The sequence below is a fragment of the Nerophis ophidion genome, unplaced genomic scaffold, assembly GCF_033978795.1.
Source record: "Nerophis ophidion isolate RoL-2023_Sa unplaced genomic scaffold, RoL_Noph_v1.0 HiC_scaffold_376, whole genome shotgun sequence".
NCBI lineage: Eukaryota > Metazoa > Chordata > Actinopteri > Syngnathiformes > Syngnathidae > Nerophis > Nerophis ophidion.
In genome coordinates, this window is record NW_026907294.1 from 1 (window position 1) to 15,000 (window position 15,000).

At 42.9% G+C, this 15,000-nt stretch overlaps 1 protein-coding gene across 3 annotated transcripts in view; it reads right to left on the reverse strand.

Annotated features, from left to right (window-relative positions):
- Positions 1-3,697: 3,697 nt before the first annotated feature.
- Positions 3,698-15,000, reverse strand: part of LOC133548065 (hypoxia-inducible factor 1-alpha-like) — a 29,026-nt gene continuing 17,723 nt past the window's right edge. For all 3 annotated transcript variants that reach the window (XM_061893476.1, XM_061893478.1, XM_061893477.1), the window contains 12 exons: positions 11,421-11,505; positions 11,247-11,362; positions 10,976-11,157; positions 10,737-10,843; positions 10,498-10,645; positions 7,447-7,667; positions 7,185-7,369; positions 7,013-7,111; positions 4,708-4,853; positions 4,484-4,595; positions 4,282-4,399; positions 3,698-4,211 (listed from right to left, as the gene is read on the reverse strand). In XM_061893476.1, coding sequence (XP_061749460.1) covers positions 4,147-4,211; positions 4,282-4,399; positions 4,484-4,595; positions 4,708-4,853; positions 7,013-7,111; positions 7,185-7,369; positions 7,447-7,667; positions 10,498-10,645; positions 10,737-10,843; positions 10,976-11,157; positions 11,247-11,362; positions 11,421-11,505 — 1,584 coding nt within the window. In that variant the 3' untranslated portion in view covers positions 3,698-4,146. The remainder of the gene's footprint in view (positions 4,212-4,281; positions 4,400-4,483; positions 4,596-4,707; positions 4,854-7,012; positions 7,112-7,184; positions 7,370-7,446; positions 7,668-10,497; positions 10,646-10,736; positions 10,844-10,975; positions 11,158-11,246; positions 11,363-11,420; positions 11,506-15,000) is intronic.

Below are 15,000 nucleotides of genomic sequence, written 5' to 3' on the forward strand. Positions count from 1 at the left end.
TTCACGGTGGCAGAGGGGTTAGTGCGTGGGTTCACTCCGGCTCCCTCCCACTTCCAAAGAAGGGGATAGGTTGATTGGCAACACTAAATTGGCCCTAGTGTGTGAATGTGAGTGTGAATGTTGTCTGTCTATCTGTGTTGGCCCTGCGATGAGGTGGCGACTTGTCCAGGGTGTACCCCGCCTTCCGCCCGATTGTAGCTGAGATAGGCGCCAGTGCCCCCCACGACCCCAAAAGTGAATAAACGGTAGAAAATGGATGCCCTAATATATATATTAGGGCTGCGAATCTTTGAGTGTGCCACGATTCGATTCAATATCAATTCTTGGGGTCGCGATTCGATTATATATCAATTTTTTCAATTCAACACGATTCTCGATTAAAAACGATATTTTTCCGATACAAAACGATTCTGTATTCATTCAATACATAGGATTTCATGCTGACATGCTTGCAGAGTAGTAGATTAAAAAAAAAAAACCTTTTATAATTGTAAAGGACAATGTTTTATCAACTGACTGCAATAATGTAAATTTGTTTTAACTATTGAACAAACCAAAAATACGACTTATTTTATTTTTGTGAAAACATTGGACACAGTGTGTTGTCAAGCTTATGAGATGCGATGCAAGTGTAAGCCACTGTGACACTATTGTTCTTTATTTTTATTTTTATAAAGGTCTAATGATAATGTCAATGAGGGATTTTTAATCACTGCTATGATGAAATTATAACTAATATTGATACTGTTGTTGATAATATTAATTTTTGTTTCACTACTTTTGGTTTGTTCTGTGTCGTGTTTGTGTCTCCTTTCAATTGCTCTGTTTTTTGCAGTTCTCAGTGTTGCTGGGTCAGGTTTGGTTTTGGAATTAGATTGCATTGTTATGGTATTGCTGTGTATTGTTTTGTAGGATTGATTAAAAAAAAAAAAAAAAATCGATTAAAAAAAAAAAGACAATCGATCCTGAATCGCACAACGTGAGAATCGCGATCCGTATTCGAATCGATTTTTTCCCACAACCCTTAGGTGTTGGAAAAAAAAAAAAAAAAAAAAATATATATATATATATATATATATATATATATATATATATATATATATATAACAAACAGTGCAAAGCCATAGGCTCACTCAATTTCAGTAAATAACTTAAATTTGGAACACAGCATCATCTTTTTCACAGCTTTTTGGTTGCTAGAAGTAGAGAGTGTTTTAACATAGAGTTCTAAATCTTTTTTAAAGGCACAAAAAACAGGTCGGGTATTGAGAAACTTAAATTTATGAATATAAAACTTAGCCTATAGTACAGGGGTCGGTAACCTTTTTGGCTGAGAGAGCCATTGGGCCAAATATTTCAAAATGTATTTCCGTGAGAGCCATATAATATTTTTTAGCACTGAATACAACTAAATGCGTGCATTTTTAAGTAAGACCAACATTTTTAGGGTGTGATAAGTTGGGGCGTTATAGCTCGGTTGGTAGTACGGCCGTGTCATTAATTTGGGGGTTGCAGGTTCGATCCCCGCTTCCACCATCCTAGTCCCTGCCGTTGTGCCGTGTGCCACCCACCCACACTGGTTTAAATGTAAAAATTAGATATTGGGTTTCACAATGTAAAGCGCTTTGAGTCACTAGAGAAAAAGCGCTATATACTTCACTTCTTATTCTTTTTAATAACATTGTTATTCTAAAGCTAACCAATAATAAATATAATACTTCTTACCATTAATGAAACTTCTTGAACAGGTGCGATAGAAAATGAATGGTTGGATTAAAATGCATGAGAATCTTTTATAATTTGAACATTATTTTTAACACTGTGATTACCAGCAGAATTATTCATTACTTATCGTGTTAAGCAATGTCAGCTAAGATTTATCTGAGAGCCAGATGTAGTCATTAAAGGAGCAACATCTGGCTCTAGAACCATAGGTTCCCTACCCCTGCTATAGTATAATGAGGTTGCAAAGGTAAAATTCCTTTTCTATTTTTTTTTTTTTAAACAGTGTAAATCCAAGTAGTGCATCTTTAAAACAAAGCAGAGATTTGTCATGAATATTGTCCAGGATGAAACGACAGATGCCTTGGCATAGTGATCGAGTGCTTTCACAAGTCCAAAACTTGGTGGTAAACAGTCTCTGGATGCATGGTACATAAGGTGCAGGTAACATCAAAGTCCGTCTTCTATCTAACCATCACAGTCTTTACAGGGCAATAATGATGAATTATTTTAAAATTATTAGACAAACTTCGGGGCTTCACGGTGGCAGAGGGGTTAGTGCGTCTGCCTCACAATACGAAGTTCCTGCAGTCCTGGGTTCAAATCCAGGCTCGGGATCTTTCTGTGTGGAGTTTGCATGTTCTCCCCGTGAATGCGTGGGTTCCCTCCGGGTACTCCGGCTTCCTCCCACCTCCAAAGACATGCACCTGGGGATAGGTTGATTGGCAACACTAAATTGGCCCTAGTGTGTGAATGTTGTCTGTCTATCTGTGTTGGCCCTGCGATGAGGTGGCGACTTGTCCAGGGTGTACCCTGCCTTCAGCCCGATTGTAGCTGAGATAGGCGCCAGCGCCCCCCGCGACCCCAAAGGGAATAAGCGGTAGAAAATGGATGGATGGATAGACAAACTTCGCATGTAAAAAGTGTTGTAGCGGATGGCTACGGGGTGTTATTAGCCAATGACTTTGGCTGCGGGGCGGGACTTCCGGGGAGCGATAGGGAAGTGACGTTGATGATAGGAAGTAAAGCTTTCGAGTATTGCCGGGAAATGAGGGCAGACGCATGTTGGGGTTGTTGTGTGGTTGAATCGCATCTTGTGCAATTTTAACAAGACAAAACAAAGAAGTTGTATGAGCCTACATTCATGGAGTATTACAGTATGCATAAGAAGGTCATAATTATGTGCATTAAAAGTTTAACATATAATTATGACTTTTTAAACTCATAATTATGACCTTTCATTCTATTTCAATTTATATATCTCAATTTCGACTTTATTTATAATTATGACTTTATTATCTTATTTCTTATGTCTAACCATAAATTAGTTATTGTTTTCAGCGACAGAAACATGCTTGCCAAAACTCCTGATTTTCCCGGGAGACTCCCGAATTTCAGTGCCCCTCCCGAAAATTTCCTAGGGCAACCATTATCCCGAATTTATCCCGGACAACAATATTGGGAGCGTGCCTTTAAGGCACTGTCTTTAGCATCCTCTACAACCTGTTGTCACATACGCTTTTCCACCATACAAACTGCATGCCGGCCCAGTCACTTAACATATGCGGCTTTTACACACATAAGTGAATGCAAGGCATATTTGATCAACAGCCATACAGGTCACACTGAGGGTGGCCGTATAAGCAACTTTAACACTGTTACAAATATGCGCCACATTGTGAACCCACACCAAACAAGAATGACAAACACATTTGGGGAGAACATCCGCAACGCAACACAACATTAACACAACCGAACAAATACCCAGAATCCCTTGCAGTACTAACTCTTCCAGGACGCTACAATGTACACCCTGCTACCACCAAACCCCGCCCCCACTTCAACCCCGCCCCACCCCATCTCTCAAATTCAGAGGTCTCAAGGTTGGCAAGTATGCCATACAAACACGTTGATACACTATTATGATTCACTATTATGATTCACTATTTATTACGACTAAATTGTAGGTCACAGCCAGCTTTTGCACCTTTTATTTCAAGTGAAACATGGAAACAATACCTTCATAAACTTTCAGTTCGTTAGAAGTAGCGCCAAACTCGTAATTCATGCTCATGTTGCTCGGGCACCATTTCTTCAAAGTTATTATTGAAAAAAACAAAGTACACGGTTCATTTTTTCTACTTTAGCTGCTTAAACTAATGACTTGACGTCACACAAAGCAAAATATACGAATAAACATTGATAGGAGTGTAAAATGAAGTCAACACCGTCCACCTGTTACATGCAGTAGATTAATAGGAACAATGGCAACTAGCATGCATAACAGGAAGTAAATGTATAAAAAGATGCCACTGACATGTTTGTCTATCATGTGCGATTGTTGTGAGCAGAACATCATAGGAGTGCGGCCCATAAAGTGGTCCCCCCCATGTTCAGTCACGGAAGAAGTGGACCGCTGTGCCATCACATGGGCAACAGAGATGGAGCCACGTCAGGCGGGTGCGACTTGAATATGTCTTTCATCAGAGCTGCGGGAGGACAAGACGGACAGGGTGAGTGTGACTTCACTTCATTTGTGCCTCCAGTCGGTAAACATACCAGCTGTGTCACATAGCCCCCTCATGCCACCAAAGATCGGGTCTCTGTCGGTGAGGAGGTGACTCCGCCCCTGCGGGCCTGACCCCGCCTCTAGCAGGCCAGTTTCCTCCAGGCAGCCCTGCATTCAAACACCAACAATAAAAAACGTGCGAGTGATGACAACAACAGCTAGCTTGGAGACGTCCTCTCCTCGTCCTCTCACCAGCAACGAATGGCTCAGGAGGATCTCCTCCTCCAGCGTTGGCGGGTCGTGTTTGTGTCTCTTGTCTCCAACCATCAGCCGGGACAGCACGTCATCGTCCGGGTTGTGAGCCCTGAGAGACGTGCCGAGCGAGAACGTGAGAAACGGCAATGATGTTCAGTCACAAACATTCCATGATGGCAGCTCTGTAAACACAAAAGCCTAAATGTGGTGACCCGCCGTACCGTTTCCTGTTGACAGCGGGGGGCTCAGACGAAGAAGCCGGAGGCTTGCTAGCGTCCTCCGGCATGCCACTGAAGAAGGTCAGCTGGAAGTCGTCATCCATGGAGATGTAAGGAGCCAACATGTCCAGATCCATCCCATCCATGACCTGAGACAAGACAACGTGGTGGAGGTACTGGTCACTTCATTAGGTACACGATATAGAGATGCACAGTGGTAGCTCTGTTTTTGTTAGTAATCTGTTCCAAAAGGATGAATTGTACATAAAAAAATAATCAAAAGATCCCTTTAGAAATTACACTAATCCATTACTTATTCTGTTGTATAGGGGTGTAAAAAAAGATTTTTGAATAAATTGTCATTCTTATTTTTAACAATTCTTAATCAAATCAAAGAAATCAAAAACGATGACAAAATAAAGATATATATATATATATATATATATATATATATATATATATATATATATATATATATATAAAAAATCATATTTGCCAACCCTCCTAATTTTCCCGGGAGACTCCCGAATTTCAGTGCCCCCCCCGAAAATCTCCCGGGGCAACCATTCTCCCCAATTTCTCCCAATTTCTGCCTGGACAACAATATTGGGGGCGTGCCTATAAGGCACTGCCTTTACCGTCCTCTACAACCTGTCGTCACGTCTGTTTTCCCTCCATACAGTGTGCCGGCCTAGTCTGATAATATATACGTCCTTTACACAAACATTAGTGAATTTAAGGCATACTTGTTTTAACAGCCATACAGGTCACACTGAGGGTGGCCGCATAAACAACTTTAACACAGTTGCAAATATGCACCACACTGTGAACCCACACCAAATAAGAATGACAAACACGTTTTGGGAGAACATCCGCACTGTAACACAACATAAACACAACAGAACAAATACCCAGATTCCCTTGCAGCACTAACTCTTCCGGGACGCTACATTATAAAACCCCGCTACCACCAAACCCCGCCCACGTCAAACCCTCCTTCCCTCCCGAATTCGGAAGTCTCAAGGTTGGCAAGTATGATAAAAAAAGTGCTGTCCAGCCACTCAGGCAAATCATATTGTTGCTGTACAGATTTAAAGCAACAAGAGATTTACCTCTTTGACTTTATTAAATGTTTGGGTAGACTTTCATTTAACAAAACCAGTTTTCTTTTAAGTAATATAGAACTCAATCAGAGCTTTTTTTTTTTTTTTTTTTTAAACGAGGAATGTAGTTAATCATAGAACTGGCACCCATTGTTATTAAAAAAAGTATTGATTTTGAATCGAGAACCGATTCTGAATCGAATCGTTACCCCCAAGAATCGAATCAAATCACATTGTGCCCAAAGGTTCACAGCCCTACTATTGTATGACTGGCATCAGGTGGATACACAGTATAATTATGTACCAATTATGTACATCTGCCATTGTTCCTCTGTGTGTCACGAGCACAGATAGACCAATAAAGTCTAATAAAGTGGAACCTTGATATACGAATCCCTCTATTTGCAAACTTTTCACTTTACGGGCCTTTAAATGTAAAGGTCTGAGTGCGAAACATGTCTCTGTGTACGAGCGTGTCCTTCATTCATTTTGTGTTCCGCTGGCAGCCATTTTTTGCTTGGTCGTATTGAAGAAATTAAGGAATCAAGTTTTAAATTGTGATGACAACGGACCTTTCCGGAAAAAGATGCCCTTATCTCAGTTTACAGGGGAGGAGAAAACTACCTCGTTCAGCGGCGCCTCTTTAAGAGCACACACACACCCATCTCCCCCCGTGTCTGGTCCTTTCTTTCCTCTCGTGAGCTGCTCCTTTGCCGACGTTAATCTAAGTGGATTTTACTTTTCAAAATGTTTATTATTGTAGCAATGTGGTTGTTAAGGTTAGGGACGTTTTTTGTGATTTCTGATTGTTTGTGAGGACACAAACGGATTTCTGTGAGTGTGTGTGTGTTGGCAGAGCAGCGCATACAGCAGTTTAGCTTGTCATTGTTGTTTTAGCTTGTTAATAAAGAGACAGTGGATCAATCACCTCCTTGTTATGTTAGTTTGATATACAGTACTGTACTGCACTTTATAATATGTACAAAGTGTACGAACCTTCACTAAAATATGGACTTTTGTTGAGGCTGGAACCCATTATTCATATTTGCATTGTTTCTTATGGAGAAATTTGCTTCATTATTCTAACTTTACTTTTTACAAACCCCATTTAAGTTAGTAAATTGAGGTTCCACTGCACATTATATGTCAAATAAATAATTTTTGCACCAATTTAGTAAAATAGGCACAAGTCATGTTCGCCTCACCTGCTGTCCGCTATACTGCGTGTTGTCACCATCTTCTGGAAAAAAGGCAAACAACTTCTCCACCTCGCTGGTGTCCAGCATGCTCTCCTCTCGTTGGGCCTGTGAGACATCGGGGAACGTTTTTAAAACCCCAGCTTCTGCACGTCAAAGGCTGTGAACTTTAGATCTTGACCTGCACTGGTTGAGGTTGCGGTGAGGAGGCATCTGATGATGATGATGAGGATGGTGATGGAGGCGGGGTGATGGGGTTGAAGATGGGCGAGAGTAGTTGTCTCAGCTGTGGCGTGCACAGGTCCTGAGGATGATCCGGAAGGCTGTCTGGACCGTGCGTCGTCACAAAGGAGAGAGACACCAAGTCTGACGGGACAAGAAAAAGCCACAAAGTCAGCAGAATGAAGCAGAGGTGCACTTCCTGTTTGTGTGCAGAAACAGACCTCCTGTCAGCGGAGAGACAACATCGTCTTCTTCGTATTCCGGCGTCAACCCAAGATTTTTGTCCGTTGTCCTCGCCTCTGGCAGTGTGTCTGGATTGGAAGCCGAATCTTCGTTGAGGTGCTCAGAGTCACACGCGACCGAAGGGGAGGACTCGGCTTTGAGGCTGTGGTCCACGCAGAGCTGCTCGGTGGACAGAATGAAGTGCGACTGCTCAACAGCGCTGCAGCGGAATAGAGGAGGACCATGTGAGTTTTGTCCTTTTTTACGTTTATACAGCTGCCAACATGTTCACACTGTCTGCATTAAACGTTATTGTAACACATCGATTAGTTCAAGGTGTAATAACACTGGGGCCAATAGTTATTTTTTTCTTCTTGGTCCAGGGGAAGGGAGTACTCATAAAATGTCTTTAAGGTTGGCAGGTCTGCATTTATACATGTATACTATCATTGTTACGTTTATAGTATCTTACCATTGTTTCAATTATACTATTATCTATTAATACTGTATGTCACAGCCTGTTGGACCAGGCTGTTTGGGAGTATCTTCCTGTGTTCAGTGCTGTAGTTCCTGTCCCGTACTTTTATTTTGTTGGCGCTTCTGGTTTTCTTGGTGCTTTTCCGGAGCTGCTTCACACCTGTCCCCGGAGCACTTTTCCCCACACTTGTCTCCTGTTTGTAATTAGGATTATTCAAGTTGAGCCCCAAACACCATTCTTGGTTGGGACATTGTTGAGTATGTTGATGATTGTCTCCATGCTGAGGTCGAGTACGGATGTACTTTGTGGACGACATCTGCTCCACATTCCTTGTGAGTTCCTTGCTGATGTCCACCATTTTTATTTTGTTTCCTTTACATGTCAAGTGTAGTCTTTCTTCTGTGCATAGCTTCCCCTGTGCTTTTGGAGCACTTCTTAGCTCTCGCCTTTTGTTGTTCAATTAATAAATACCTTTTTTACCTGCAGGCTGTCTGCATTAAAATCACAACAACCTTCGCCGTCTTACACGAAGCGCCGCCTGACACTGTAAATGATACATTTATACTATCATCTATATCGATATCTCTATATTATATGTTGATACTATCATTGACACATGTATATTATCATTGATATTATATATACCATACTGTCATTGATACATGTATACTATCATTTATTGATACTCTAATGTTACACCTATACTTCATTGATACATTTATACTATTTGTTAATACTTTCATTTATATATTTATACTATTATTGATACATTTATACATCTATCAATACTCTGATACATTTATACCAACCATTTACACTATCGCTGAAACATGTATTGTATACCATTATGTACACTATCACTGTATACTATCATGTACGCTATCACTGATACATGTATACTATCATGTACACTATCACTGATACATGTATACTATCATGTCCACTATCACTGATACATGTATACTATCATGTCCACTATCACTGATACATGTATATCATGTACTCTATCACTCATACATGTACACTATCATTGATAAATGTGCACTATCATGTACAATATCACTGATACAAGTACACTGTCACTGATACATGTACACTATCACTGATACATGTATACTATCATGTACACTATCACTGATACATTTAAACTATCATGTACACTATCTCTGATACATGTAAACCATCATGTACACTATCACTGATACATGTACACTATCATGCACACTATCACTGATACATGTATACCATCATGTCCACTATCACTGATACATGTATAATATCATGTACACTATCACTGATACATGTACACTATCACTGATACATTTAAACTATCATGTACACTATCTCTGATACATGTAAACCATCATGTACACTATCACTGATACATGTACACTATCATGCACACTATCACTGATACATGTATACCATCATGTCCACTATCACTGATACATGTATAATATCATGTACATTATCACTGATACATGTACACTATCACTGATACATGTGCACTATAACTGATACATGTACACTATCATGTACACTATCACTGATACATTTAAACTATCATGTACACTATCTCTGATACATGTAAACTATCATGTACACTCTCGCAGATACATGTACACCATCACTGATACATGTATACTATCATGTACACTATCACAGATACGTGTACACCATCACTGATACATGTATACTATCATGTACACTATCACTGATACATGTACACCATCACTGATACATCTATACTATCATGTACACTATCACTGATACATGCACACTATCACTGATACAAGTACACTGTCACTGATACATGTACACTATCACTGATACATGTAAACTATCATGTACACTATCACAGAAACATGTACACCATCACTGATACATGTATACTATTATGTACACCAGGGGTAGGGAACCTATGGCTCTAGAGCCAGATGAGGCTGTTATGATGACTGCATCTGGCTCTCAGATAAATCTTAGCTGACATTGCTTAACACGATAAGCAATGAATAATTCCGCTGGTAATCAGGATGTTAAAAATAACGTTCAAAATGTAAACCATTTTCATGCATTTGAATCCATCCATCTGTTTTCTACCGCAACTGGTCAAGAAATAACAATTTTATTAAAAATAATTAAATACTTTTTACACTCTAAAAATGTTGGTCTTACTTAAAAAATGCACGCATTTAGTTGTATTCAGTGTTAAAAAATATGATATGGCTCTCACGGAAATACATTTTAAAATATTTGGCTTTCATGGCTCTCTCAGCCAAAAAGGTTCCCGACCCCTGATGTACACTATCATTGATACATGTATACTATCATGAACACTATCACAGATACATGTACACCATCACTGATACATGTATACTATCATGTACACTATCATGTACACGATCACTGATACATGTACTCTATAAAGTACACTATCACTGATACACGTACTCTATAAAGTACACTATCACTGATACACGTATACCATCATTGATACATTTACACTATCACTGATACATGTACACTAACATGTACACTATCACTGATACTTTTATACAACCATCTTGCGTACCTGAGTACAAAGTTTAGACAGACTACCGCCTCCGACTGTGATGTTTTGCTGCTGTAGAGGACAGTGGCTTGTGTCTGGGCCCACACGAAGCCGCCACCCCTCGCCAGGAAGCGGTAAGGGCTGGTGCTGACCTGACCCTTAGCCAGCACTGCATGCAGCACAAATAGAGATGAAGGATTCAGTTCCAACTCAACCGGCGTGAAAAGTGTTTTTTCCATAAATTGGCAATTTAAACTCACGCGTGTGCAGGCTCTTGTTGACGTGATCCGAGTCGAGCGCGTGGTGATACTCGAACACCGAGTGGCCGATCAGCTCATCCGGCTCATAGCCCACCAACTCTACCACCCTGGGAACATAAACAGGACCTAAAGTCACGACTAAGATGTCGCAGTTTTAGTGGAATTCAACAAAGCCAAAAACTTAACATAAGTGCCTGGCGGCGGGGGTCATATTAGCCACAAGGGGGCAGCGCACTCACCTGCCCTCACAGTGTGTGACACGCATGTCCATGCTGTGGCGGGTGAGGAAGGTGTGCGTGTCCAGAGGGAATTCCACGCTGGACGGGTGAGGGACGGGCTCACACAGCAGCGTCATCGCCATGCCAGAAGCCGGCTCCGACTTGTCACCCAATGTACGCATGTGACCCGTGCAGTGGAACACCTGAGGGAGAGCGAGAGAGAGAGAACGTTATCTCAACCCAAATTGTCAACAACATTTCAACCCATAATGTAGTTTGTTTGATGTGGCACCTTCCAGCTGGCAGACTTGATGTTGACAGTGCGCCCCCTGGTGGTCAGCGTGCTCTTCATTCGTAAGAAGAAGTTCTTCAGGCTGAGCTGACCCTGAGCCACTTTTTTACCACCGCCTGAAAACAAAAAGAAGTGAGCATGCATATATTATGATGATGATGTCATACATCTCACCTGGTCGCAGTGAGAGGAGATCCCTGAGCTCCTCCTGGTCGCAGGGATGAACAAAGTCGTAGACGCTCTGACCCAGCAGCTCCAACTGCGGAAGGCAAACACACAAACGTGTACATGGAAGTATTATTGGAGCAAAACTATTCACAAATCCCATAATCTGATTCACGTGTCCGATTACTAATTTGTGTCTTTGTATCTCACTTTGTGCGTCTGTAATAAGATTTACGTGTCCGTGTACCAATTGTGTGTGTCTGTATCAGATCTGTGTGTCCGTGTTTTAATTTGTTTGTCCGTATTTCCATTTGTGTGTGTGTAAAAAATGCAATCTTTTTGTCTGTATTTTGATGTGTGAGTGTAAAAAAAATGTGTGTGTCTGTGTATTCAGGTTTTTGTGAACCAGGAACCTTTATTGGCTGTTTTTTTTGCGACACTTCTGCCGTGTAAGATTTGTGTATTTCCGTGCAGCATTTGAGCGTGTAAAAAGATGTGTCCGTCTGCAACTTCACCTTTCCTTTCACTATACCAGGGCTATTAAACTATGGCCGCACTTTCAAGAGCCCAAGGTCTGCGAGTCATCAAAATGTAGATGTTTCTTTAAAAAGTGCCTCCGGATGTTACATTCTTTTGAGACTGAATTTACTTGTTTACAAAGTAAACATCAGCTTTCACGCTGCACTGGCAATAAATTCATTATTCTGTCCTCGCTGCACTTCTCCAGCGTGTGCAGTTAGCCAGATAGTTAACAGCAGGAAAAAACAGAAGCCAAGTTCCTTCTTTGGAATTTTCTTTCTTCCTCAGTAAATTTTTTTTAGACCGCTTCCTTTATTTAGGTTTGTAAGACTGAACATATAAACATCAGACAAATACACCTTACATAATGTCCATTGTGCATGTTACATAAATAAAATAGAAGGTTTAGTGTTAATAGAATGGATTAGAATGGGTTGTACTTGTATAGCGCTTTTCTACCTTCAAGGTACTCAAAGCGCTTTGACATTACTTCCACATTTACCCATTCACACACACATTCACACACTGATGGAGGGAGCTGCCATGCAAGGCGCCAACCAGCACCCATCAGGAGCAAGGGTGAAGTGTCTTGCTCAGGACACAACGGACGTGACAAGGTTGGTACTAGGTGGGATTTGAACCAGGGACCCTCGGGTTGCGCACGGCCACTCTCCCACTGCGCCACGCAAACATTGCACACATGTGGTTGAACTCAAATAGACACTATGGTGTAGCTTTATCACCCTTTGCTGGTCAAATTCAGCACTACATTCACGTCCTCAATCCCTGACGCTAGCATGGAGCTAACCGGTCACACAGCACACAGACAGGACAGAAACGCAGAGTCTTCCGGCAAGCGGCGTGGGGGTGGACTGCTAACCTACCTAAACAACAAGTGGACTTCTGATTCAAAGGTAGTTAACAGCCACTGTTCCCAAGATCTGGAATATTTTACAGTTAAATGCCGACCCTTCCATCTAGCCAGGGAGCACTCTGCTGTCCGGATCACAAACGTGTATATAGCTCCCGATGCTAACGCTAGCACGGCGCTAGCTCTGTTGCACGATACAATCAGTGCACAACAGAACAAATATCCCGACGGCATCCACATCATAGCGGGGGACTTTAATCATGTCGACCTGAAAAAAGTGCTCCCCAAACTTCACCAGCATGTGAAGTGTGCTACGAGGGGAGCTAACACACTGGACAAAGTCTATTCCAACATAAAAAAAGGATATAGAGCCAAACAACTTCCCCAATTAGGCAAGTCTGACCACATATCCCTGCTCCTTTTGCCAGCTTACACACCAATAAGAAAAAGTGCTCCTATCACAACCAAAACGGTCAAAACATGGCCGGAGGGAGCCATGGAACAGCTGCAGGACTGCTTTGATACAACAGACTGGTCAGTTTTTGAAAACCCAGACTTGGAGCAGTACACAGAACCAGTCCTGGGGTACATCAAACACTGCATAGACACTGTCACAGTGGACAAGCGCATCCGAGTCTACCCCAACAGGAAGCCCTGGATGACAAAAACAGTCCAGGGCTTACTCAAAGAGAGAGACAGTGCCTTCAAAGCGCAGGACCTGACACTCTACAGTGCTGCCAGAGCCAATCTGAAGAGAGGCATCAGAGAGGCAAAAGCCGAACACAGGAGGAAAATGGAAGCCCACCTGCAGAGCAACAACACCAAGGAGGTATGGAAAGGAATAAAAGACATGACCAACTTCAGACCCAGTAACCCTTCGGCTGACGGCGACGCCTCTCGAGCGGGGGAGTTAAACAGCTTCTTCGCCCGATTTGAGAGAAAAACACCTGCAGCCGTCACAACACTCCCACCCAACACCCCCAGCAGCTGCATCCTTGTACTGGAGGAGCATGAGGTGAGACGCACGCTGAAGGCAGTGAACCCGAGGAAGGCTACGGGGCCAGATGGAGTCCCGGGACAGGTACTAAGAGACTGTGCAGACCAGCTGGCCGGAGTATTTACGAAGATCTTCACCCAGTCCCTCTCCCAGGCCGTCATCCCATCATGCCTGAAGACCTCCACAATAATCCCGGTGCCGAAGAAGAACTCTGTCAGATGTCTGAATGACTACCGTCCAGTTGCACTTACACCTATAGCTATGAAGTGCTTCGAGAAGCTGGTACGGACCCATATCACCTCAGTCCTCCCTACCGAGCTCGACCCACACCAGTTTGCCTACAGAACCAACAGGTCCACAGAGGACGCCATCGCCACAGCCCTACACTCCTCCCTGGGTCACCTGGAGACGGGGGGGAGCTACGTGCGGCTGCTTTTTGTGGATTATAGTTCGGCATTTAACACCATTATTCCTGATAGACTGGTGTCCAAACTGTCAGACCTGGGTCTCTCGAACTCCATCTGCATGTGGATTAAGGACTTCTTATCCAACCGCCCCCAGAGGGTGCAGTTGGGTCGCCACATGTCATCAAGCCTGCACCTCAGTACCGGCTCTCCACAAGGCTGCGTGCTGAGCCCCCTTCTCTACTCCATCTACACATACGACTGCACACCTGCCCACTCCAGCAACTCCATCATCAAATTTGCGGATGACACCACCGTAGTGGGGCTCATCTCGGAGGGAGACGAGGCTGCATATCGGGATGAGGTGGAGAAGCTGTCGGATTGGTGCAAAGTCAACAACCTGGCCCTGAACACCTCCAAGACCAAGGAGCTGGTCATAGACTTCAGGAGGAAAAAAACGGACATCCTGCCCCTGATCATCAGTGGTGACTGTGTGGAGAGGGTCTCCGACTTCCGCTCCCTGGGAGTCCACCTGGCCGACGACCTATCCTGGAGCACCAACACCACGGCTACCATCAAGAAGGCACACCAGAGACTGCACTTCCTGAGAATACTCAGGAACAACCACCTCTCACAGGAACTGCTGGTGTCCTTCTACCGGTGCTCCATTGAGAGCATCCTGACCTACTGCATCTGCGTGTGGTTCAGCAGCTGCACGGCCGCAGAGAGAACGGCGCTCCAGAGAGTCATAAAGACCGCCCAGAAGTTAATCGGATGCCCCCTCCCCCCCCTGGCTGA